This window comes from Myotis lucifugus, unplaced genomic scaffold, assembly GCF_000147115.1.
Source record: "Myotis lucifugus unplaced genomic scaffold, Myoluc2.0 scaffold_158, whole genome shotgun sequence".
Lineage (NCBI taxonomy): Eukaryota > Metazoa > Chordata > Mammalia > Chiroptera > Vespertilionidae > Myotis > Myotis lucifugus.
Genome location: NW_005871206.1, coordinates 2,489,952 through 2,513,178, shown reverse-complemented (window position 1 = coordinate 2,513,178; position 23,227 = coordinate 2,489,952). Strand labels below are relative to the sequence as shown.

The 23,227-nt window shown below is 52.0% G+C and overlaps 1 protein-coding gene across 4 annotated transcripts in view; it reads left to right on the top strand.

The window, feature by feature from the left end:
• The window catches only part of RNF43 (ring finger protein 43), a 77,193-nt gene extending 55,314 nt beyond the window's left edge, over positions 1-21,879 (top strand). For 3 of the 4 annotated variants that reach the window (XM_023759601.1, XM_006095618.3, XM_014461676.2), the window contains 8 exons: positions 5,374-5,496; positions 12,470-12,544; positions 12,655-12,786; positions 13,427-13,531; positions 15,296-15,457; positions 15,981-16,083; positions 16,933-18,294; positions 20,436-21,879. In XM_023759601.1, coding sequence (XP_023615369.1) covers positions 5,374-5,496; positions 12,470-12,544; positions 12,655-12,786; positions 13,427-13,531; positions 15,296-15,457; positions 15,981-16,083; positions 16,933-18,294; positions 20,436-20,479 — 2,106 coding nt within the window. In that variant the 3' untranslated portion in view covers positions 20,480-21,879. Of the gene's footprint in view, positions 1-5,373; positions 5,497-11,230; positions 11,328-12,469; positions 12,545-12,654; positions 12,787-13,426; positions 13,532-15,295; positions 15,458-15,980; positions 16,084-16,932; positions 18,295-20,435 lie in introns of those variants that run through there. The other variant, XM_023759602.1, reaches the window with a different exon arrangement.
• The last annotated feature ends 1,348 nt before the right edge of the window (positions 21,880-23,227 follow it).

Here is a 23,227-nt window from a genome sequence, read left to right as displayed (position 1 = left end):
CTCTTCCCCGCTGAAACCTCCTGGGAGGAGAAGGCAGAGGCAGCCTCTGTGTTACCCTCCCCGCCCCCCGCCCCCCCCCAAGACTAAAATGCCTTAGCCTTGCTAGGCATGGACAGCGCCCTGGTTGCATGACTTTGTGTGTGTGTCTTTAACCTGAAAAAGCTTGAAAAACTCCCATTGTAAAAGAGTCAAACCATACACAAGTGTAGTGAGTGCGGTTTTCATGCCACAATTATGACTATACAAGATACGGTATTTTCTTTTTATCAAATTAAACCTGACCTCAAGGCCCTGTTCCACTAGGTGGGTGGAGATTTTTGTTTCTGTGAGTGCTTTCCCACATAGAGTAGCCCAAACCGAAACATCTGAGGGACCTCTCTGATATATGTCCATGCTGGTCACACAAATATGCCCGTGCTCAAGCACAAGTATTCTCTTGAATTGCATGGAAGCCCATCTTTTTCTCTCCAGGGTCCAGCCTCCCAAGGTCTACCCCTTTTGGGGCACAGGCTACAGATTCCCACAACTTGGCGCTCTTCCTCAGGACCCCCCTCCCCCCATCCCTCAGATTTCAGGGACTCTAACCCTTTGCCCCCACGCCACCCCCACTGCTTTCTGCCTTCAGGATCCTCACCTTTCCTCAATGAGTTCAGTCTTTTGCGAAAGCCAGGAAGATAGGTCTTTAGCAACATTTGCTTAAGGCAAATGTGCCTGAGGCAGGCAAATAGAAGGTGAGGCTATCTTCTTAGAATGGGAAGAGGAAAAAGACACAGAGTGAATGTAAATAGTTCTCATTCTTTTTTATTCTTCCACAACAGCAAAAAAATAAAACTCAATATCTTAATATATTATCCTATGATCGAAGGATTCACCGCAGAACACCGGAGCCTCTTTTCACCATCTCTTGTCTGGTTCCTCTTCCAAAGCCACCATGATCAGGATCTTGGTGTGCGTTGTGTTGTTTTTAAGTTAGCGATCACTAATCTGGGTGTAGACCTTTAATATTTAATAGAAGAAATCAGGTAGCAGGTACCGAACGGGCGGTGAAGATCAGTCACAGCCTGGGCGAGAGAGGGACATAGCAGACAACTGAAATACCAAGGGGTAAGTCTATGATTGGGAAATACAGGGTGCTGAGGCGGCCCAGAGGAGAGACCTCTAACCCAGGGGTCCTCAAACTACGGCCCACGGGCCACATGCAAATACAAATATTGTATTTGTTCCCGTTTTGTTTTTTTTTTACTTCAAAATAAGATATGTGCAGTGTGCATAGGAATTTGTTCATAGTTTTTTTTTTAAACTATAGTCTGGCCCTCCAACGGTCTGAGGGACAGTGAACTGGCCCCCTGTTTAAAAAGTTTGAGGTCCCCTGCTCTAACCTCTCCTGACAGAGCAACAAATGCCAAATGTGGGGCCATGAAACAGTTATTTCTGGAGCATGGGCTGCAAGGGAGGAAGGAGGTGTGAGAAGGGACCGTAAGCCTCCAGGCAGGCCATGAAGGGCCGAGCCCGCGCCTGGAGCAGACAGAGCCTTTTAAGCTATGTTTAAAAGCACCGACTTTATTCCAAGAGCTGTAAGGAGCCTTTTAAGAGCTAATAGTGGAAGAGTGACATGCTCAAGTTAGCATTTTTGACCACTTTGGCTTCAGTACAGAGAACTGAGTGGGGTGAGGCGACCCCAGTTAAAAGATTATTTCAGTGGATTGGAAGAGCAGTTATGGTGACCTGTATTAGGGTAACCATAGTGAGAATCGGGGAAAGAGGACAGATAAGAGAAATAACGAGGAGACAAACTGTTAGAATTTTTTGGTCATTGCACATTGGTGGTGGGGGTAGGGGCTGAAAAGGAGAGGAGGCAGGGGGACAACATCTGAAGACAGTCATTCCAATCCCTAAAACAGGGAGCACTGGAGGAGTTTTGAGGGACAAAAGGATTAGTTCCGTTTTGAACATGTGACATTGAGGCTTCTGCGGGCAGAAACGTCTAAGCTCTGCCTATTGGGCATATGAGTCTAGAACTCAAGAGAAGTTTGAGCTGCACATCTGTAATTAACAGCCTCTATGTGGAAAACTACCACATGGCCATAAGATTGTCTGGGTCACCCAGGGACACCACGGAGAGTGAAAAGAGAAGAGGATCTAGGACAGAATCCTGGAAGACACCACTAATATATCAGGGACTCGTGTTTGGGCCCTTACTCGTTAGGAATGTGGAATTAGAAAAGTAAAATTTCTTGGTCATGAGTTGAGGGAAGGTACCATGTTGTCAAAACCCAATGGAAATTGTTCTCAATTATGTTTGCTTGTTTTTTTTAAACCTATCTGATACTACACTTCTTTTTATTTCTTCTGATTTTAGCTGCATACTCCTAGGCATGTTACTTAACCTCTTACTGCCTCTGTTTCCTCATCCTTAAAATGGAGACAATAATAGTTTCTGCCTCATAGGGCTATGAGGATGAAAAGAGTTAATGCACAAAAGTGCTCAAGACAATCAATGGCTCACTGTGTCCATTCAAATGTAAACTCTCATCAACATCATCATCAACAGTGCAGGGTTGACTATGGGGTTCATTTGGAGTTATGTGACTCCAGAGGATGGAGTCAGACAGAGCTGGGTTCTAACCTTAACTTCGAGCCTCAAGCTTCTTTCTCTTTAAATGGGGATCATCATACCTACCTCATAGTGAGATCACATCTAAAGGCCCTGGCGCGCCAGAGGCATTGACTAATGGTTCATTTTCTCCCCTTCCCTCTTCCCTAGTCGATCAAGACCAGGGCAGCCTGGTGACTCTGACACCAAGTTTTTCCCCTCCATCTCCTCAGAGGCATCCTTCATTGTATCACTATGGAGGCGTGGGGCCGGGGCAGAGAGGTGGTTAAATATTTGCAAATCCTTCTCTAAACTGCTTTTCTCCAAAGTGACTTTCTCCCCTCTCCCAATTGACCCTCTGGTCAGTGAGAGATGTCTTGGTGTTATCTCAAGAAAGCTGGACCACGGGTAGCATGATGGGGTTGGGGAGGAGGGGACGGATCAAGCCAAGCAGCAGATGTTTGTGGCTGCAACTTGTTCCTGAAGGAAGGCCTCACATCTGTTCTGTTCGAGCAGTTGACTTTTGACTCACCACACCAGACTGTCACTAGGGAGATCCTTCTCAAATGCAATTCTGTGGTCCCTGCTCTGTGGTCTGGCTCTTGCTGACCTTTTCAGCCCAATCTCTTGCTTTCTCTTTCGCACCAGACCTACTTCCCACAGTCCCTCCCAGCCCTATGCTGTGCCTCCACACCTCGACACAGGCTGCTTCCTCTGCCAGGAAGGCACTCTCTGCTGCGAACACATAGCTGTTCAGTCCCCAGGAAGCACCGAAGTGTCCCTGCCCTCCTGCATGGGATCGTTAGTCCTCCCCCCCCCCCCCCCGCCTTGTGCCCTTCCTCAGGCCGTCGCATGCACCTGCGTTATAACATCACAACACAGTATGTTTGTACACTAGTCGTCGGAGCTTCTCTAAGGCAAGGGCCTGTCTGATTCATCCTCGACTCCTCAATGTTCTGTACAGTGCCTGGCACCAGGGGACTCTTGCTGGTAGAATGAGGAAATGAGTGCTGCATGGTTGGGCAGATGGGCAGACAGACAGACCAATGGAGCTTGTTGAGACAGAGGCTGCAGCTTCACTGAGGCGAGAGCACCCAGCCTGTGCCACAGCCTTTTTCTGGCAGTGAGGGGTGTATAAGCTTTTCCCCCCATACAAACCATGATCACTAGACTACCACTAGTCCTTAAGTTCTAGGAGTATGAATGGAACTCCCTCCAATCTCAACATCCCCTGCCCAAAGATTTTCATTCACAAGGATACAGTTCAAAACAAGGTAGGGCCTAGTTATTGAGAGCCTACCATGTTCCAGGGACTGAGGTGGCACAGGGACAGGAGATAGCCTTAAAGTGCTTTCAAAAAATGACTGTGCTGCCCTAGCAGGTTTGGCTCAGTGGATAGAGCGTTGGCCTGTGTACCTCATTGCAGGCTCTTCCCTGGCTCTTCCCTGGCCCGTGCAGGAGGTTTCTCTCACATCGATATTTCTGTCTGTTTTTCCCTCTTTTCACTCTCTCTGAAAATCAATGGAAAAATGTCCTTGGGTCAGGATTAAAACACACACACACACACACACACACACACACACACACACACCAATGACTGTGCTTTTATTTTATTTTGTGTGTGTGCTTTTAAATCCATCATTGACAATGTCATCTTCATAAATTCAAAGTTCCCTGGTTCCTCTGATGGTTCTTTCTGGAAGTCCTTTCGACAGCAGCAGAGAGGGAAGAGAGAGCAGCTCCCTGGTAGGAAATCCCCTTTCTTGCCAGGACACATTGGGTTTCCACCATGAGGGAACCCCTGGCCCATAGGAGGGTCCAGGGCCGGATAAATCATACTTTGTTCTCACAGCACTCTGGGAAAATTATATTCAAGTGGGTATTTGAATCACTTTGAATGAGAAGAGAGTACATAGAAGGGCTGTCTCGTCCCTGTGACGAGGGGATCCTTTGGTCTCTGTTATCACCTTTGGGCCCACTTCCCCCTTGCTCATTGCTCAGCACCAGCAGGGCTGGAGGCTCAGGTCTTGGACTGGATCTCAGAGTCTTCAGAGCCGATGGCTGAGCTGGCTCCATCCCACTGCATCTTTCCTGGAGGACAGGATGAGCCCCTAGGAATCGTGCTGTTCAAGGGTTAACTCTTAGCCAAGCCACACCCCCAAATAGTCTCTTCTCCCTGTCAGCACCCTGCTTAATCTCAGATGGTCACAGGCCGGGGCAAAGGGGGATATTGTGGGGAGCAAGGCAGCACTGAGTGAGAAGACCCAAGCCCAGGAGAGATGGGACTCTATGAGGCAACAGCTGCCGGGGGGCATCGCAAGGGGGCAGGAGACACCAGCAACACCCAGCACTGCCCTGGGCAGGGGCAAGGAGGGAAGGCAAGATCTGGAAGCACTGATATGGCTTAGTCTGGTGCTTGGGAGCAGGTAGAGGAATTAGGAGGTGGGAGAGGCAGGGCTGGGGAAAGAGCCCTTTGCCTCTGACCTGTTTGGAAAACCAGGGCTTGAGGGTTGTTTGCGCTGCTTTGCAGCGGGCTCTTCAGTTAGGTCCCCTTTTGGACGCCGCCCACTCCTAGCCCCCATCTCCATGTGTGCTTGGCCCTGGCAATGACAATGGACACTTATTAGCTTACTATGAGGCAATCTAATGAGAATGCTCCCTCTCTCCTAGCACAAGGCCCTGCCTGCTACCTGCCTGGAACCATGGAGAAGTGCTAGGCTCTCGCAGCTTCCTCCTGTTCCCTAGAGCCTCCCTAACCTCTCCTCTCTCTCTCTCTGCAGTCCCACCCCCTGTACCTGTGCAACGCCAGTGATGATGACAATCTGGAGCCTGGATTCATCAGCATCGTCAAGCTGGAGAGTCCCCAACGGGCCCCCCGCCCCTGCCTGTCACTGGCCAGCAAGGTAGATTCACACTGGACCCCACGTACACTCTGAACGTCGCCCAGCTCCGGGCTGTGAGGCCCCTGTGCTCCCTGGCCCCTTGTCTCCTAAGTGTGCTGTGTGCCCAGTCCAGGCAGGTTTCCCTAAGCCAGGTCTGAGAGGGGTGGAAACTCAGGCCTCTGTCCTTTCCCACTACCCACCTATGAGCAGAACCTTAAATTTTTTTTTTAAATTTTATTTATTTCAATGGATTTTTGAGAGAGAGAGATAGAGACATCAATTTGTTATTCCACTTTATTTATACACTCATTGGTTGATTCTTGTACATGCCCTAACCAGGCATCGAACTCGCAACCTTGGTGTATCAGGATGATGCTCTAACTAACTGAGCTGCCAGGCTAAGGTCATACCAGCATAACCTTTCACTGTCACCTAGGGCATGTGCTCTACCCCATCTCCTCCCCCATCACCTGGAAGTTCCTGAGCCGCCTCCTCTACCATCAGAGCAAACAGGGTTGGAGGGCTTTTCTGTCCATTGGAACTGTTTGCTGAGCACCACAAACGAACAAAAGGAACAGAAGCTGTTGCCCCACCTTCCGAGAGTCCCTGCTCTTCCTCCCAGATTGCAAACTGGTGGCCTTGCATTTCCATGGGCACCGCTGGCTGCAGCTGGCAGCAGCTGCGGCCTTTCCAGACGTGGGCTGTCTGGTTGTGTGCTCCCCGGTGGGGAGCAGGCCCTGGAAACGTTTGCATCCGTGACCCCGCTTTAACATTCGATACTGTTTTCTGTGCGCTTACCATGTGCCAGACGGGACGTGGGACTGATTCTTATATATATGGTCTCATTTACTTTTCACAACAATCAGGAAAGCTAGACATTATTATCCGTAGTTGGCATATAAGGCGAGTGAGGATCAGAAGGTTTAAGTAACTTGCCAGGATGACACAGCTGGGAAGGGTGGAGCTGAGATGTGAACTGAGCCCTGTCCAGGTCTCAAACCTGGGCTTTTACTCTCTCTGCTCTGTTGCCTCCCATTCTGGCTGGGAAAACCGAACACACGTGAAAAGATTCTCATGGGGACAGAGTGTGGTTAGATTGTGCGGCACAGTCATGTGGACTTGGGGGTCGAGGTCCTGCTCCCAGGCCCAGGTCCCCAGAAGATTTTCTGATCCTCCTTGAGGGCTGTTCCCTAAACCACACGTCTCGAGGAAACAGCCGGGATTCTTATGTGATCCCCCGGGGGCAGGGATGGGGGCAGGGTTCTAAACGTGGTGCCCACAGGTAGGTGAGGATGTTCTCCCAGCCTGGCCATGCGGATGCAGAGGGGGCTCCTGGGGAGGTGAACAGGGACACCTGAGGAGCTGGAGAGTGTGGTGCTCTGCTTGGCTGTGAGGGTCCTTAGGCAGCAGAACTGTGTGAGGCTGAAGCTGCCCTGCTTCAGGCCATTTCATTGCCCTTGCTTTATGGGCAAATGTTCATTTATTCATTTGGTAGACAAGATGCTTGGTGTTAGGTAGTGGTAATGTGAATGGAGATTGTGTGTGTGTGTGTGTAGAGGCGGGGGGAGAGGGAGGAGGGAGGAAGAGAGGGGAAGGAGGGCTCAGAGATGCTCGGCTGTTCCCCCAGAGCAGTGTGTGAGTTCACATGCCTGCGAATACTTGGCACCCTGTCAGGGCGTGTCCACACGGAGGCTTCCTTTCCGCCCCCCGGAGCAGAGGAGCACACTCCTGTAGCAGAAATGAGGCCTGTGCACAGACCCCGGGAGGCAGGGAACACGTGGTCAGTACTCTTGGAGCTACTGGACCTTGCTGGGCCTTTGTTTCCACCACCATAAAATGGGGCTTTTGTTTCCCACCCCAGTGATTATTGTGAGGATGAAAATAGTGTATGTTAGGCAACAAATGGTGCTTGAGCTAAAACAAATAAACACAAATCTAGGGATTTAGAAGAAGCACCTTGGCCACTCTCCTGTGACCTCATCTTTCTCGGCCCCCTGCCCACGCTTTCTCCACCCCCTGCCCCCACTGCACTCTCCCGCGGCTTCTCACCTGGCAGCTCCCCATCACTGGGTGAGAACCTCGTAGGCCCTGCTCTAGCCCCAGGCTGCCCCACTGGTCAGGGACAAGGCTTCCCTCAGGTCTCAACCTTTGACCTGACTGAGTAGCTCCTACCTGGGATCCTCTGGCCCAAAGGAGGCCTGTGAATGTAGTAATGTGGGTCTTGGAGCTCCTTCCAACATTTTAGAGTCCCATAGGCTTAACTAAAATATTCCATTTTTGCTTTTGGTTGGAATTCTAACAGCTCAGTGTGTTCATACAAGTTATCTCATAGGAAAATGTGATATAGATATACAGGTGCAGCTAATCAGGTTAAAAAATATATATATAAATAGCTCGAGAGTCGCACAGGTAAAGGGTGGGTCTTTGGTAAGGAAAGTTTGGAAACCACTGACCTCAATCACTTTGCTCTGACATATTGGTTAGTGTCAGTGGTTCCATCGCCACTGGCAGCTGAGGCTCTCGAACCAGGAAGCCCTGGGCCTGAAGCCTGGTGTCTCCACTGTCCCTCAGTGTTACCTGGACGTTTTAGCTCACTCACCTCTCGGAACCTCTGTTTCCTCATCTGTAAAAGAGGAATAATGATGGGACTTACATCAGAAGGTAGTTATGGTCCAGATGGAAGCTTTTAGCCTTACACCAAGCACGTAGTCATCACTCAATAAACGATTGCAGCATCACTATTGTCGTCACCATCCCATGCTTTCATAGTGACGAGGTGGGTTTTTTCTTTCACTACTATCTCTTGATCTCTGAAACCCTCATCATAATTCTTCTGGACTCGTCCATTCTTGTCACCACCACTCCCTCCCCCTATCCAGTCACCCAAACTGCTTGCTGTATCTTTATTAACAACTCCACAGCCATTCTCGTGATTACACAGGGCTTTGTCACCTCGTGCCTGGACTAGAGCAGTGGCCTTTTGCCTGGTGGAAGGAGCTGGCTCTGGGGGCAAGCAGATGGGCACAAACCCTGCCTCCCTTACTACAGAGACCACTATCTGGTAACCGGGCACTCACCAGGCTGAAGTCCTGGGTTTCCTCAGCTCAAAAGAGGGGCCGAGCCCTAGCCGGTTTGGCTCAGTGGATAGAGTGTCGGCCTGGGGACTAAAGGGTCCCAGGTTCGATTCCGGTCAAGGGCATGTACCTTGGTTGCAGGCACATCCCCAGTAGGGGGTGTGCAGGAGGCAGCTGATTGATGCTTCTCTCTCATCGATGTTTCTAACTCTCTATCCCTCTCCCTTCCTCTCTGTAAAAAATCAATAAAATATTTTTTTTTTAAAAAGGAGGGGCCGATGACCATCTTACAGAGTTGTTGTGAGGAGTAAATGAAATCATGGACACAAAGCACATCGTAACAGCAGATGTAATAATCACCAATAATTAAGGAATGTATAGTGCCAGGCACTATTATAAGGCTTTACACGGATTAAGTTATATAGTCCTTAGAACAACCCTGCGAAGTAGGTCCTATGATTACCCCCAGTTTACAGAAAGGAAAACTGAGGCACAGAACAGTTAAGTGATTTGCCTAAAGTGTCACAGCTAATAATTAGTAGCAAATTCAGGACTCAGACCTAAGCAGTCTGGGTAGAGTGGGTCTCAATAAAAGTTATATCCCTTCTACTTCCTCCTCCCCTTGCTTTCAAGCCCAGATGAATACCCCCTCTTCCTTCTACTGGATCTTTCCTGACGGGTCCAGCCCAGCTAGCCCACTAGGAACAGAAATCTCTCCCTCCTGGCACATTGCCAGGGTCTCTGGCCATTTTTTCCACACCAGGTTTCATGGAGGCGCCTTGGGGATTGAGGAAACCAAGGGCCCTTGTTATTCCTACCCTCAACTTCAGCTCACTTTTATCTGTTTCATGTATTGAAGATTGTGTCAGATTGTGTGTGTGGGGGGGGGGGGGGCTGGTAGTGAAGAGAAGGGCTCTCTGCAGTGAAAAAAAAGTTTGGAAACTACTGATCTATTTTATTCATTTGTGCTCAAGAATGTGGTTATCACCCGGCCTGTGTGGTTCAGTGGTTGAGTGTTGACCTTGAACCAGGAGGTCACAGTTTGATTCTCAATCAGGGCACATGCAGGCTCAATCCCCAGTAGGGGGCATGGAGGAGGCAGTCGATCAATGATTCTCATCATTGAAGTAGTGGAGAGAAGGGCTCTCTGCAGTGAAAAAAAAGTTTGGAAACTACTGATCTATTTTATTCATTTGTGCTCAAGAATGTGGTTATCACCCGGCCTGTGTGGTTCAGTGGTTGAGTGTTGACCTTGAACCAGGAGGTCACAGTTTGATTCTCAGTCAGGGCACATGCAGGCTCAATCCCCAGTAGGGGGCATGCAGGAGGCAGTCAATCAATGATTCTCATCTTGAAGTTTCTATCTTTCTCTCCCTCTCCCTTCCTCTCTCTGAAATCAATTAAAAAAAACACACATATAAAACAAAACAAGACAAAAACGAGAAAAAAATGTGGTCATCAGTGTTATAACATTTTTTCTTTGTTTTTAGCGTTATAATTTTATGTATATGCCCTGTACCAACAACTAGATTATGAGTTGGTCTCGAGGCCTGCCCTTCCCTGGCTTGATGCCCTGCACACAGTAGGTGTTCAGTCAATCTCTGATGTGGAGGAGATGTACTGAGACTGTCACTGTGTCTGGAGAGGAAGATCAAAGGCCCAGAGAAGTGCAGAGGGTGGTGTAGAAGCCCTGGGCTGTATTGACTCCCGTTGATGGAGGCTGTGGGCAGCCTTGCTTGCTCCCTCTGGGGGGCTGGCTGACTCTTTGCAGCTCCCAAACGTCTCTGGGTTGTCTTTCTAAAGCCCAGTCTCCCATTCCTCTCTGCCTTCAGATTATAGTTCCCAAAGAAGTGCTTCTTCTCCCTCCCTCCCACTGACGGGAAGGAACATGGGCAGCCCAGAGGCCCGCGAGCTTGCTTTTTGATTCCTAGAACTCTAGACACAGGCACCCACTGCCTGAAAGTCCTTTTTGTTTCTCCTCTTGGCCAACTTTCTCTCTTTGATCACTTTTACAACTTTGTAATTATGGGCTGTAATGGGCTGGGGTGTTTGAACGGCAGGGTAATTACTTTCCACTGTTTCTACCCCAATCCTTCAAAGAGAGAGGGGTGGGGAAGTAAAATCTCCAGAGAAGGGAGTCTGTGCCCTTCCCTCATGCTTTTCCAGGCAGGGCCGGTCCAGGGTCTCATTCTGGGGGTAAGAAACTTGAGGCCCTGGCAGCATGGAGGATCCGGGACTCTCAGTTCTGTGAAAACTTGGGGTGACCTCTCCGCCCCTTGGCCAAGTCCTGGACTCTGAGATTAGCTGTAGGAGTCCCTCTCCTTTTCCCCTGTGGCTGCTCCCGCACCCTGGCTTGGAGGGCTCTGAAAACTGCCTGGGGTTGCCTAGGTGGGGTGCACTTTCTGGTCGGAAGTGGGTAGGAGGCTGTGACCTCTCAACGTCATTAGTAACTCCATTCCGGAGTCTCGTGAATTTCCAGTCAATTAGCCTGGCAGCTTGGGCCTGGGCTGGGCCTGGGTGCTGGTAGAGGGCCAGCCCAGCTTCCCTGCGAGAGGAGAGAAGAGGAAAGTTACCCTCCTGACCAAAACAGGGCCCCACTTGGTGTCTCCTGGCTCGGCTCCCCTGCCTGTGGGCTGCCTGTTCTGAGAGGCCCCTGGCCTTGCTGCCACCTGGGAAGCAGGGAGCAGGAGAGTGGCCGCTCCCCGGGCCTGCCTGGCAGGAGACCTGCCCTGACAGGCTCTCCGCAGGAAGGGAAGCAGAGATCAAAGCTCCGAGAGTGTGAGTAAGCCCCAGCACTGGCTCCTCTTCCTGCCACCACTGCTTGCAGGAGGATTAACTCCTTCAGTACCTGCAGGAGGGCCCCCAAGACTCAGCAGGCCCCCAGGAGCATGAGGGCCCGGCCTTTGCTGTAGGGAGGGAGTCTGGAGGTGGCTGTGCAGGGCAGGGAGACCTGACACAAAGGCCAGTAACAGTGTCTGTTTGTCGGTCCTTTGCCCTGTGCCTCCACCCCACCCTTAGCTCTTATCGCCCTTCTCTTGCCCCACACCCAGAGCCCCAAGATCCCTGCTTTTTGTTCTTTCTGGCTCTGCTCTCTGCCCCGCCTGGTTGGCTAGATTCTGCTTCCCCAAGCCTGCTCCTGGAGCCTTGGCGAGCATGCCTGTGCACATGTGTACGGCTGTGTCCTGTGGGAACGGCCTCTCAGGTCCCTCCCCACCGGAGTCTCTAGTGCCACCTCTCAGGAGGGGATGAAGGGATAAAGCACTGGACTCCATCAAGTCCTTGAACTGGAGTCAGAGAAAGAGCAGGCAAACTAGAGGTGGCAGGGAGAGAGCCCATGAGCCCATGAGGCGGGCTGAGCCTGGGGCTCTGCACGGAGACCTCGGGGAGGAGCAGTGTCCCAGGCTCTTGGAACTTTGCCTGCACTGGGGGATCCCCAGCAGACTCCTCTTGTCAGGCAGGGCTGGACTCTATTCTGGAGCAGCTGTCCACCTCTCTGGTCTCCCCTCTCCCTCTGCACTGGGGACTGGTCATCCTCAGGCTCTAGGCTGCTGGCCACTCCCTACTCTCTGCTCTCACTCTTTTAGTGAAGGCAGACTGGTGGAACCCTGAGGACAGGGGCTGCCTTATTTGGCCCTAGCCTCAGAGCCTTTTCACCACCTGACACCTACTAAACCCTTGTTAAGGGTTTGTCCCATTAGGAAAGGAAGGCCTGAATATTGTCCTGGAAGGCAGTAGGACCTGGGTGGACTCAGAGTAGGGTAGGGAACCCCAGTTCCACTGACCCCTTACATGTGAGTGTGCAGGGGTGCAGCGTGTACAGGGCCCTGGGAAGGGGTGGATGTGTGAGGAGGTACAGTGGGGTGTGGATGGGCTGTGTCCTGTTCTGACCCCAGCTGGCCCTCTGCTGTGTGCCTCTGCAGGCCCGAATGGCGGGTGAGCGAGGAGCCAGCGCCGTCCTCTTTGACATCACCGAGGACCGAGCTGCTGCGGAGCAGGTACCCAGGGACAGTGGGGTGTTGGAGGTGGTGCTGGCCAGAGGAAGATGAAGTGACAGGGGGCGGAGAAGTCAGGACACAGCAGCCCTGTGGGCACTTTCCTTCTGCAGCTGCAGCAGCCGCTGGGGCTGACGTGGCCAGTGGTGTTGATCTGGGGTAATGATGCTGAGAAGCTGATGGAGTTTGTGTACAAGAACCGAAAGGCCCATGTGAGGATTGAGCTGAAGGAGCCCCCGACCTGGGTAAGCACTGCTGGTCTCCAGACCCTGCGCCAGCACCTGCTCTTACCCTCACTTTGTCTCCTGGCATCTCCCACCGAAAGCCCTTAGACTCCTGGAAAGACTTTGGAAACCCCCTAGTCCAATTTCATCCACCAGCTGTGTGTCTCCGGGTGCTTTCTCTTCCTCTCTGGGCCTCATCTGCAGAAAGAGCCAATCGGCCCAGCTGAGTTTTAACGTTGTTTTCAGCTCTGTGGTTTCCTGGCGCAGAGTAGCAGAGCCAGAAGGAAACCTTGACCCCTGGCCCCCTGGACCCTGGCTGGTGTTTCTCTGCTGGCTAGGACCCTCACCCAGCTGCTCAGGAGGTAGCTCCCACCTCTCAGAGGGGTCCCTTTCCCCCTTCCCCCCTTTCCCCAAGCACGCGGGTCTTCAGATAGTGCCTCTCACAGCTGACATCTGGAGGACCTTCTCCTACAAGTAAGTGCCTGTGGGCAGGGAGGAACCACCTAACCCCACCTGCAGGTTCTTCCCACCCCGTCCCCTCTGCTAGAAGACTCAAGGGGACCTTTCGCAATCTTTATGTCACCCGGGCTCCCATGTTCCTGCCAGGTTGACCCAGCTCCTTCCAGAACATGACCCTTTCCCTCTCTGTTCGCTCCCCCAGCCAGATTATGATGTGTGGATCCTCCTGACGGTGGTGGGCACCATCTTTGTGGTCATCCTGGCTTCGGTGCTGCGCATTCGGTGCCGCCCACGCCACAGCAGGCCGGTGAGCAGGGTGGGCTCCCTGGTGGAGGTGGGCATGTGCATGTGTGTGGGAGGGTGAGGAGCAGGAAATAAAAGTGAGGAAAGAAGTTGCCTTTATGCCCATGAAATAGTTTACATCTGAATATACTGGCATTTAACTTTGGTGAGTTCCAGCAGCCTCGCTCCATAGGTTTGCTCATTCGTTCATTCATTTGATAAAATACATTGAGCCCCCTCATATGTGCCAGGCACTGTTCCAGGGACTGGGGGTAGCACAGGGAACAAAAAAGACAACAGATCCCTTCCCTCAGGAGCTTTCATTCTAGTGGGACGAGACAGACAATGAAAAAAAGAACTAAGTAAAATATATAATAGTAGTATTTTAGATGGTCATATGTGCTAGAGAAAAAAATAAAATAGAAAGGAGGAGAGGCAAGGCAAAGGGGACAGAGTTAAAAAGTAAGGCCAGGGTCCTAGCCAGTTTGGCTCAGTGGATAGAGCATCATCCTGTGGACTGAAGGACCCCAGGTTCAATTCCTGTCAAAGGCACATGCCTGGGTTTCCGGGCTCAATCCCCAGGAGGGGGCATGGAGGAGGCAGCCGATCAATGATTCTCTCTCATCATTGATATTTCTATCTCTCTCTCCCTCTCCCTTCCTCTCTGAAATCAATAAAAATATATAAAATAATAAATAAATAAATAACGAAAGAAAGATGCTTTGCTAGGAAAAATATTTTTTTTAAAAAAAAAGGAAGGCCAGGAAGCCTCATTGAGAAGATGCCATTACAGGAAAGACCTTAAATGGGGGAGGAGGTTACCTGTGCAGGTAGCTGGGGACAGAGTGATTGAGTGAAGAAAGCAGTCAGTCAAGGCCTTGAGGCAGAAGCCTGCGGGATATCTGAGGAGCAGCGAGAAGGCCCTGTGATTGGAAGGGAGAGAGTGAGAGGACTGAGCAAGAGGCGAGGACAGAGTCATGAGGGCCCAGCTGCATTGGGCTGTGTATGCCATTGTCAGGATTTTGTTTTCACTCTGGGTGAAATGAGAGCCATTGAAGGGTTTCTAACAGAAGGAGTGCCAGGATCTGACTTGAGTTTTAATATGATCCCTCTTGCCGCTTTGAGGAGACTAGATTACAGGGAGGCAGGACTGGAAACAGAGAAACCGGCTAAGAGGCTCTGACAGGAATCCAGGTGACGGTAATGGTAGCTTGGGTTAGGGAGGTAGCAGGGAAAGAGGTGACAGTTAGTTAAATGCTCTGAAGGTAGAGCTACAGGTTTACTAGTGGGGTGATCATGGAGTGTGAGAGAGAGGAGTCAAGAATGGCACCAAGATTTTTGGCCCTGAGCAATTCAAAGAATGGAATTGCCATTGACTGAGATGGGGAAGACTGGGGGAGGGCAGGTATGTGGTTGCGGGGCTGGGGTGGGGGGCGGTTAATTGGGATTAGGGAATTCAGTTTGTGGCACATTGGGGTGTTTGAGGAAGAAGCTGGACCAAGTTTGAGGTGCCAATTGGATATCCAAGTTGAGATGTTAAGCAGGCAGTTGGATAAAAACTGTCTCCATCGGGTCATCAAGGGAAGGGAAGCTTGATGAGTGGGGGAGTGGGGTGGGAGGGCTTGGCCTGCTTGGCAGAGCCATATATGAACTCAAAGGGGACAGACTTTCAAAGGTAGCTAATTGACCACATGATCTATCAGGGTGACCAGGAATTGAGCACAAGCTGGGGCCCAGGGGTGAGGGAAAAGGATCCCTTACCCATTCTGAGCCCTACCCTTCTTCCCAGGATTCCCTTCAGCAGCGAACAGCCTGGGCCATCAGCCAGCTGGCCACCAGGAGGTACCAGGCCAGCTGTAGGAGGGCCCGGGCTGAGTGGCCAGACTCAGAGAGCAGCTGCAGCTCAGCTCCTGTGTGTGCCATCTGCCTGGAGGAGTTCTCTGAGGGCCAGGTAAGGCAGAGACCGTGGGTCACCTCTGTGACCAGGCTGGGGAGGGAGACTAGAGCTTGGGGAGGAGGCTGGTGTGGGTGCTCTGGCTGCATCTGTGTCCTTTGTAGCCTTCAAGGTGCAGAGATAGAGGACATCCCTGAGGTTTGGTTATTTTCCTGGTCTTCCAGGAAAGAGAACTATTGTTTGTTGAGTGTGTACCATGTGCCAGGCCCTGCAGTGGGTGCTTTAGATGCATTATCTCCTTTTAGTCTCATGACCATCAGGGGTGAGGGTAGATTCGTTTTTTATCCTTCTTGTACGGCAGAAAACTGTCTGTTAAGAAACTTGCCCAAGGTCATGCAGCTAAGTGGCAAAATCCAGGTCTACTTTATACCAAAGCCCATACCTTTCCTATCCCACTAGGAGGTCTTTTGCAAGTAGGTGATACCAAAAGGAGAGGCCAGAGGAAGTTAGGGGGATGTTCCGGTTCCTGGCCACTCCTGTAGCTACAGATAACTTTGGTTTGACCCCTTGTTTTCTCCAGGAGCTACGAGTCATTACCTGCCTCCACGAATTCCACCGTGCCTGTGTGGACCCCTGGCTCTATCAGCATCGGACTTGTCCCCTCTGCATGTTCAACATCGTAGGTAGGAGGCGGACCAAGGTCTGCCCTATGTACAGGCAGATGGGTCTAGAGCAGGGGTGGGGAACCTTGTTTCTGCCAAGGGCCATGTGGGTATTTCTAACATCATTCACAGGCCATACAAAATTATCAACTTAAAATTAGTCTGCTATTTGGGTCAAACATTTCATTAACTCACCCCTAATGCCTTGGCAGGGCCAAACCAAATGATTTTGCGGGCCTCATATGGCCCATGGACTGGACGTTCCCCATCCCTGGTCTAGAACCTGGTTTCCCTGTGGGGAAGGGTTTGCCTTGAAGCTGGGAGGAAGCAGCACTACCTCAACAGTTCTCTAAGCTGCGCACTGTTCGGGAGTGCCTTGTCTGAGGGGGAGGGCCCTTCACAGGGCAGACATCTTTATTATTCTAAAAATTATTTGTATTTTTATGACAGCTTTGTTGAGTCTAAATCTGAACTTGTATATTTATTTCAACTTTCTGGCAATAAACAATCCTATTCTAACAAAACCAGGATATTATGGCAATTTTCTAAGAGGTGGAAATGAAGTATCTTGAGGCAAAGAAAGCCTTTTTTGAATTCACCCAGAGGTGCAGTGTGTGCTTGCAGCGAAGGAGCCCCCATGACTGAGGGGAGCAGAGGTTGCCATGCGGAATGGAAACCCCAGGGGACAACCTGACTGGAGGGAGAGAGGGCATCCCAGGGCACACACAGGTTAGGAATGTCCTTGGTCGCCCAGATTCTGACTGGGCTGTAAGGCTGTGCAGGCTCAGATAGGTATGCTATAGCCACACCTTTCTGAACGCACCCTCATAGGTCTGTGCAAACACCTGTGCTCTTGGTTCTTTCTTCCAGAGGGAGATTCATTTTCCCAGTCCCTGGCACCCTCTCGATCTTACCAGGAACCAGGCCGGAGACTCCACCTTATTCGTCAGCATCCTGGTCATGCCCACTACCACCTCCCTGCTTCCTACCTGCTGGGCCCTTCCCGGACTGCGGTGGCTCGGCCCCCACGACCTAGTCCCTTCCAACCCTCCCAGGAGCCAGGCGTGGGCCCCCGGCACCACCGCCTCCCCAGAGCTCCACATCCCCTGGCTCCAGGCGAGCAGCAGCATCGGACAGTGGCCCAGCACCCCTTTGCGCAGAGCTGGGGTCTGAGCCGCCTTCAATGCACTGCACAGCGCACTGCACAGCACACTGCCGCTTGCCCAGCACCCCCACGCCGGGCCAGGCCTCATGACAGCAGTGGGTCTGCAGAAAGCTACTGCACAGAACGCAGCGGCTACCTGGCAGATGGGCCAGCCAGTGACTCCAGTTCGGGGCCCTGTCATGGCTCTTCAAGTGACTCAATGGTCAACTGCACAGACATCAGCCTGCAAGGCATCCATGGCAGCAGTTCTACCTTCCGCAGCTCGCTAAGCAGTGACTTTGACCCCTTGGTATACTGCAGCCCTGAAGGGGAGCCCCAGGGGGAGCAGACGCAGCCCAGTGTGACCTCACGGCCCCGTTCTTTGGACTCGGTGGTGCCCAGAGGGGAAGCCCAGGTTTCCAGCCATGTCCACTATCATCGCCATCGGCACCACCACTACAAAAAGCGCTTCCAGTGGCACGGCAGGAAGCCTGGTGCTGAAACTGGGGTCCTCCAGTCCCGGCCTGCTGTTCCTCGGACACAGCCCCAGCCAGAGCCGTCCTCTCCTGATCAGCAAGCTGCCAGAGCCAACGCAGCAGCCCCTACCGGGCAGTTCCCACAACAGCCCGGGGCCCTCACAGAGCCACCCCCAGACCTAAATGATGCTTCCAGCCCCAGCCCCAGTCCCAGCAGTCTCTTCCACTTGCAGAAATCTGGCTTCCCTGTCCGACACCCACAGAGGAAACGGCGGGGGGGTCCCTCAGAACCTACCCCAGCCTCTCGGCCCCAGGACTTGACTGCACACCTAACTTGCCAGATTTCCCCCCATTATGACCCCAGCCTGGCATACCCTTGGTCCCCAGAGGCCCACCCATTGATCTTCGGACCTCCGGGCCTAGAAAGGAGGATGCTACCAGAAACCCCAGGCGCCTGTTACCCAAGTTCACAGCCAGTGTGGTTGTGTCTGACTCCACGCCAGCCCCTGGGACCACACCCACCTGGGGAAGGGCCTTCCAGATGGAGTTCTGGCACCCCAGAGGGCAGGCCGTGCCCTTACCCACACTGCCAGGTGCTGCCAGCCCAGCCTGGTGAGTTTTCAGGGGAAGCGGGTGTGGTGGGGAGAGGAGATGAGAGCTGTATATTGCAGAACAAATGAAATCCAACGACAAGGGGTTGATGGGAGCTGAGAAGTGTACAACAGGTGTGACAGTCAAAATACTGAACTACTGCCATTGCCTAGGATGCTGGCTAGAGCGCTCTGGCTCTGCCAGGTGTCATTCCTTGGTTACGGACCATAGGGAGGTCTCAGGGAAAGTCTTAGTGTGGCATAGATGTTAGAAAACACCTGGGGCGGAAGACCCTGGGCATCTGGAAAGGTCTGAGCTAGGACTCAGGACTCCTGAGTTGTGAATGGAGCCGGGGGTCAGGAAGTGTGGCTCTGTGGGGATGGGTCCAGGCCCTCCAGGGAGGAGGGAGTGGCCTTGGGTTCCTGGGTTCTGGCTAGAGCAGGATCAAGTAGACAGGGTCAGATTTCCACCTCAGATCCAGGTGAGAATTCTGTTCTGGACTGAAGTTGACCCCCTCAGGAGGGAGACATGGTTCCTGGACATATTTTGAGGAGCAAAATTATGGACCAGGCAGGGGTGTTACCAGAAAGGGGACCTGTCCCTGAGAGGGTCTGCCTAGGGCTGGTGGTACTGTATGGTCAAGTCTGGTAGTACTTGACTTCCTGCAGAAAAATTTCACAACAGGAATCCAGGTGAATTTTAGAGGCTGTTTATTAAAGCTGGGGACAGTGAGACAAAGGAAATGAGCCTAGGCTGGGCTGCTTTGGCTCACTGAGAAGTCAGAGAAAAGGGAGCCTTGGGGACAGGTTCAAGGGGTTTGACTGGGATGAACTGCCACTGCCCATTGCTCTCCTGGTTGCAAGCCTCATGGGGTCCCTTAGAGTTTGGGAGAAGCATGCCTGTGGGGGAAGAAGGAGCTGGAGGGGAAAGGCAAGGGGGTGCTCCTGGGAAGGAGAGTGCTTGCTGGGACCTTTGTTTGAGGGGTTTAAGACTGGGCGTTTAGGGGAAGACTTGGGTGAGGATTTCAATAGGATAATCATTAGCTTTATGCTGATGTACCAAAATGAGATTTATTCTCTTAATCTCATCTGTCCTTGGGTGTGGTTGGCAAATGGCACTAATTGGATTTCTGCTATCTGTCTCCCTGAGCAGGGTGATTTAAGCTATTTACCCTCTTATTGGGGAGAAGTGTAAATCATTTACTCTTTTTTCCCCCCTCCAGAGAGAGGAAGGGAGAGGGATAGAAACATCAATGATGAGAGATAATCATTGATCGGCTGCCTCCTGCATGCCCCCTACTGGAGATCGAGCCCACAACCTGGGCATGTGCCCTGACCAGGAATCGAACCCCGACCTCCAGGTTCATGGGTCGACGCTCAACCACTAAACAACACATGCCGAGCTCATGTACTCTTTTAAGTGTGCTGCTGCCAGGGCCATCTTCCTCAAATCAGCCGTCCAGAAATTCTCAAATGTCCTGTTTTGTCCACAGTAAAGAAAAATCCAACCTGATTTGGCCTTCAAAGCTCTAGCACCATCTAGCCTCCCTCTTCCTGCCCAACCCTATTTTCCACTCTTCCCTTTCCCTTCCCCTGCTCCATGCTTTAGCCAAACTGGTTTGACACGTGTTGTGGATTTTGCAGCCCAGAATATTCTGCTGCCTTCCTATTCCCATAATTCCAATTCTTACCTATTCCTAAAGGACCAGCCCATTACTCCCCTTGGACATGACCTCTCTCCTTACTCCGTTCATCTCTATGACCCCAGTCCTGTCCCACTGACATTATTCCCATTTGCACACAAGCCTTCTCTCCTACAGGGTTGCCAGATTCATACTTATTCATTTTGGTCTTCAATTTGGCACATGTTGGCAGGCCAGCTTCACGAGTGCTTAATAAATATTTACAGGGTGAATGAATGAAGAGTAGGTATTGGTAACACACTGGTTGCTATATGTGTTTCTCTTTCTCTAGATTTGTTTTTCTCCACCCTGTATCCCCACTGGGGCCCCTCTCAGCTTTCAATCCAATCACCCCTTCTGGACACACTCTCTACTCCTCCCTCTCTGTGGTTGCCTCCCAGCCATACTCTCCTGCAGGTGGTATAAGCAAGGGGCTGTGTGACCCTCGGTGACCTCTTTCCTCCCCTCTCTCTAAATGCAGGCTCGGAGGAGGAGCTTGAGGAGCTGTGTGAACAGGCCGTGTGAGATGTTCAGGGGTAATTACCTCCAACCAAGAGTGTGCTCTGGATGACTCAGGGCCTACCCGGCACAGACGCCTGCTCCCGAGAGAAGAAAGGATCTCAGAAAACACCCCTCTTTTCGCCGTCCTTTCTGGAACCGCTGGAAGAGGAGCGGTGATGGAGGGTGGCAGGAGGTCTTGTTTCCTGCTCCCAGCTCCAGAGCTTGTCTGCAGCACACAGGTGCGGTGCAGCACGTCTGTGTCCGGCAGGGAACCAGCTGCTGCCTGTGTGGGCTGGTTTCCCGGAAGGCTGTGTTTTGAGAGCAGGAAGCTAGGTATGGGTAGATAGGTGTTATAAAGGTGCTGCTCCTTCCCCCAGCCCCAGCAGGTCTCCCTCATCCCAGGCCTCATGTTCATACCAGCCAATGTGTCCAGCCGATTTCATGACCCCTCCTCACCTCCTTTCCTGGGTGAGTCCTGCACACCAGTTTGGCTCCCCCTTGGTAAGGCTGCTGCATCAGCGCCAACCCTGGCTCTTATCATTTTCCTTCTTTGCAAAAGGATCAAGAGCTGTGGTGACCTCTGAACCCTAAAAGCAGGGCAGGGTGGGAGGACTCTGCAGGACCCGCCCCAGTACATGAGGAAATATGTTTTTCCCTTCTTGTCCTTAATTTTCAGATACACGATATTAAGTCAGAGGGGAGGCTCTGGGAAGCCAGAGTGTGGGGTTCTCTCCCTGAGGTGGAGCTGACCTTCAAGCTTCCTTGTCACTCCAGCAGCCCCAATTTCTCCAGGAGCTGGGGCTGGGGGTAGTGGAGGGAATAACTTCCTTGGAGATCTCCCACGTCAAAGTCCCAAAGTGGGCGGAAAGAAGAGGGTTTCTGTTGGACTTCATAGAGGGAAGATGGAATAAACGTAGAAAAGGCAGAAAGACAGCTGAACAAGGACAAGGAAGTCTTGTCTGGGAGTCTTCTCTCTGAGTAGGGATAGGGAACAGGGGAGAACAGAGGACCAGCAGAGTGGGACCCTTGGGTTTAGATGTTCCCAGGGGCTCACTTCCCAGTATAAGCCATACAGGCCAGGGACACACAGGAAGGCGTGAGTGCGAGAGTAGATTTGGAGCAGGAAGTCTGGTCTGAGTAGCTGGTACCGATTGGGCAAGGGCCGAGGGGCCTCCTTGGGGTGACATTCACCCCAGGGCAGCCTGACCATTGCTGGCCCCTCAGGCGTGATCCCATTTGGAATGTGAATGTGGGAGCACAGCGGGCACAGGACCCCCCCTGGGAATGTTCTTCCCGCAGTCAGTGGGGACTGGTACCGAGGTACCCACATGGTTATTTATATCTGAACCAGACAGAAAGACGCTTGAATCAGGCACTATGTTGAGAAATGTATTTATTTGCTAATATATTTATCCATAAATGCAGTCTGGTCTCCTGGTTTTTGTCCTGTTATGACTGTCACCCAGGGTAACACCCATGTCTTCCACATCGACAGAAATAAATTGTGATTTCAGAGGCGAGGCTCTGATGCATGAAAGGACAGGGTGGAATGGGGGGCCTGGCAACGAGAACTGGGCTATAAGCCCCTAAACGCTCGGTTCAGTGAGGTCAGGGAAGGAGAAAGGATGACTGGATTCTCACGGTGGTTTGGTCTGTATTATTGGGGTGCTATTTGCTTCACACAATTTATGACTCGTCAGCCACTTTGTGACCTTGGGCTAATCCTCTGTGCCTCACTTTTCCACCCATAAAATGGGCCACTCACAGAGCTCCCCTGAGATAACAGAGGGAACGCATGTTCCAAAGTGGGAAGTAACCAGTGATCGAGGACATGCTAACCAAACCCGGAGCCCAGCTGCACACAGCCTGGGACCCCACAAGCACACAGCCTGGGACCCCACAAGCACACAGCCTGGGACCCCCACCCGCACACAGCCTGGGACCCCACGAGCACAGAGCCTGGGACCCCACAAGCACACAGCCTGGGACCCCCACCTACACACAGTCTGGGACCCCCACAAGCACACAGCCTGGGACCCCCACCCGCACACAGCCTGGGACCCCACGAGCACACAGCCTGGGACCCCACAAGCACACAGCCTGGGACCCCATAAGCAGGCCTGCCTTGAAGCTGTTTCCATTAGGAGGCCTGGTTGGGCGGACAGAACAGCAGGGCCTGAAACTATCTGTACCCCAAGCTCCAATCAGATAAACACCAATGACTGCTCTGCCTACAGACGGACTATTGTGGGTCAAGAGAGCTGGTGCCATGTCGGCATGAAGTCCACAGGGCTCTCCGCCTGCACACGCACATCCCCCTGCTTCTCCGGGAAAGGCTTGGTAGGGGTGGTGGCCGCCTGGTGCCCAATCCCGAACCACAGACAGAGCAAGGCATTCAGCTTCTTCCAGGGTAAAATGAAAATAATAATAATCATTAAAGGCCACTAATTTCGTACAGATGTTCTGAAGTAAAAGAACTGTCCATGCTAAAAGCTACATAAAGCATAAATTATCAGCTGGAACGAGGAGACGAACGTAAAGTTTCAGAAAATAAATAGGCATGTGTTCCGCCCAGCCGGCCGCTCGCAGGCCAGCATTCCTGTGGACGGCGGATGGACAGCGGACGGTGCTCGCCGTCAGGAGGGAGAGGCCGTCCCTGGATTTCGTTTAGTTCTCTGCAGAGATCGTCGAGAGGGAGGCCGTGGACTCTGGCCCTGCGCTTTTAAAAAACGGAGGACAAAAAAGAAAACCGGCTCTCATCCCGGATCCTCC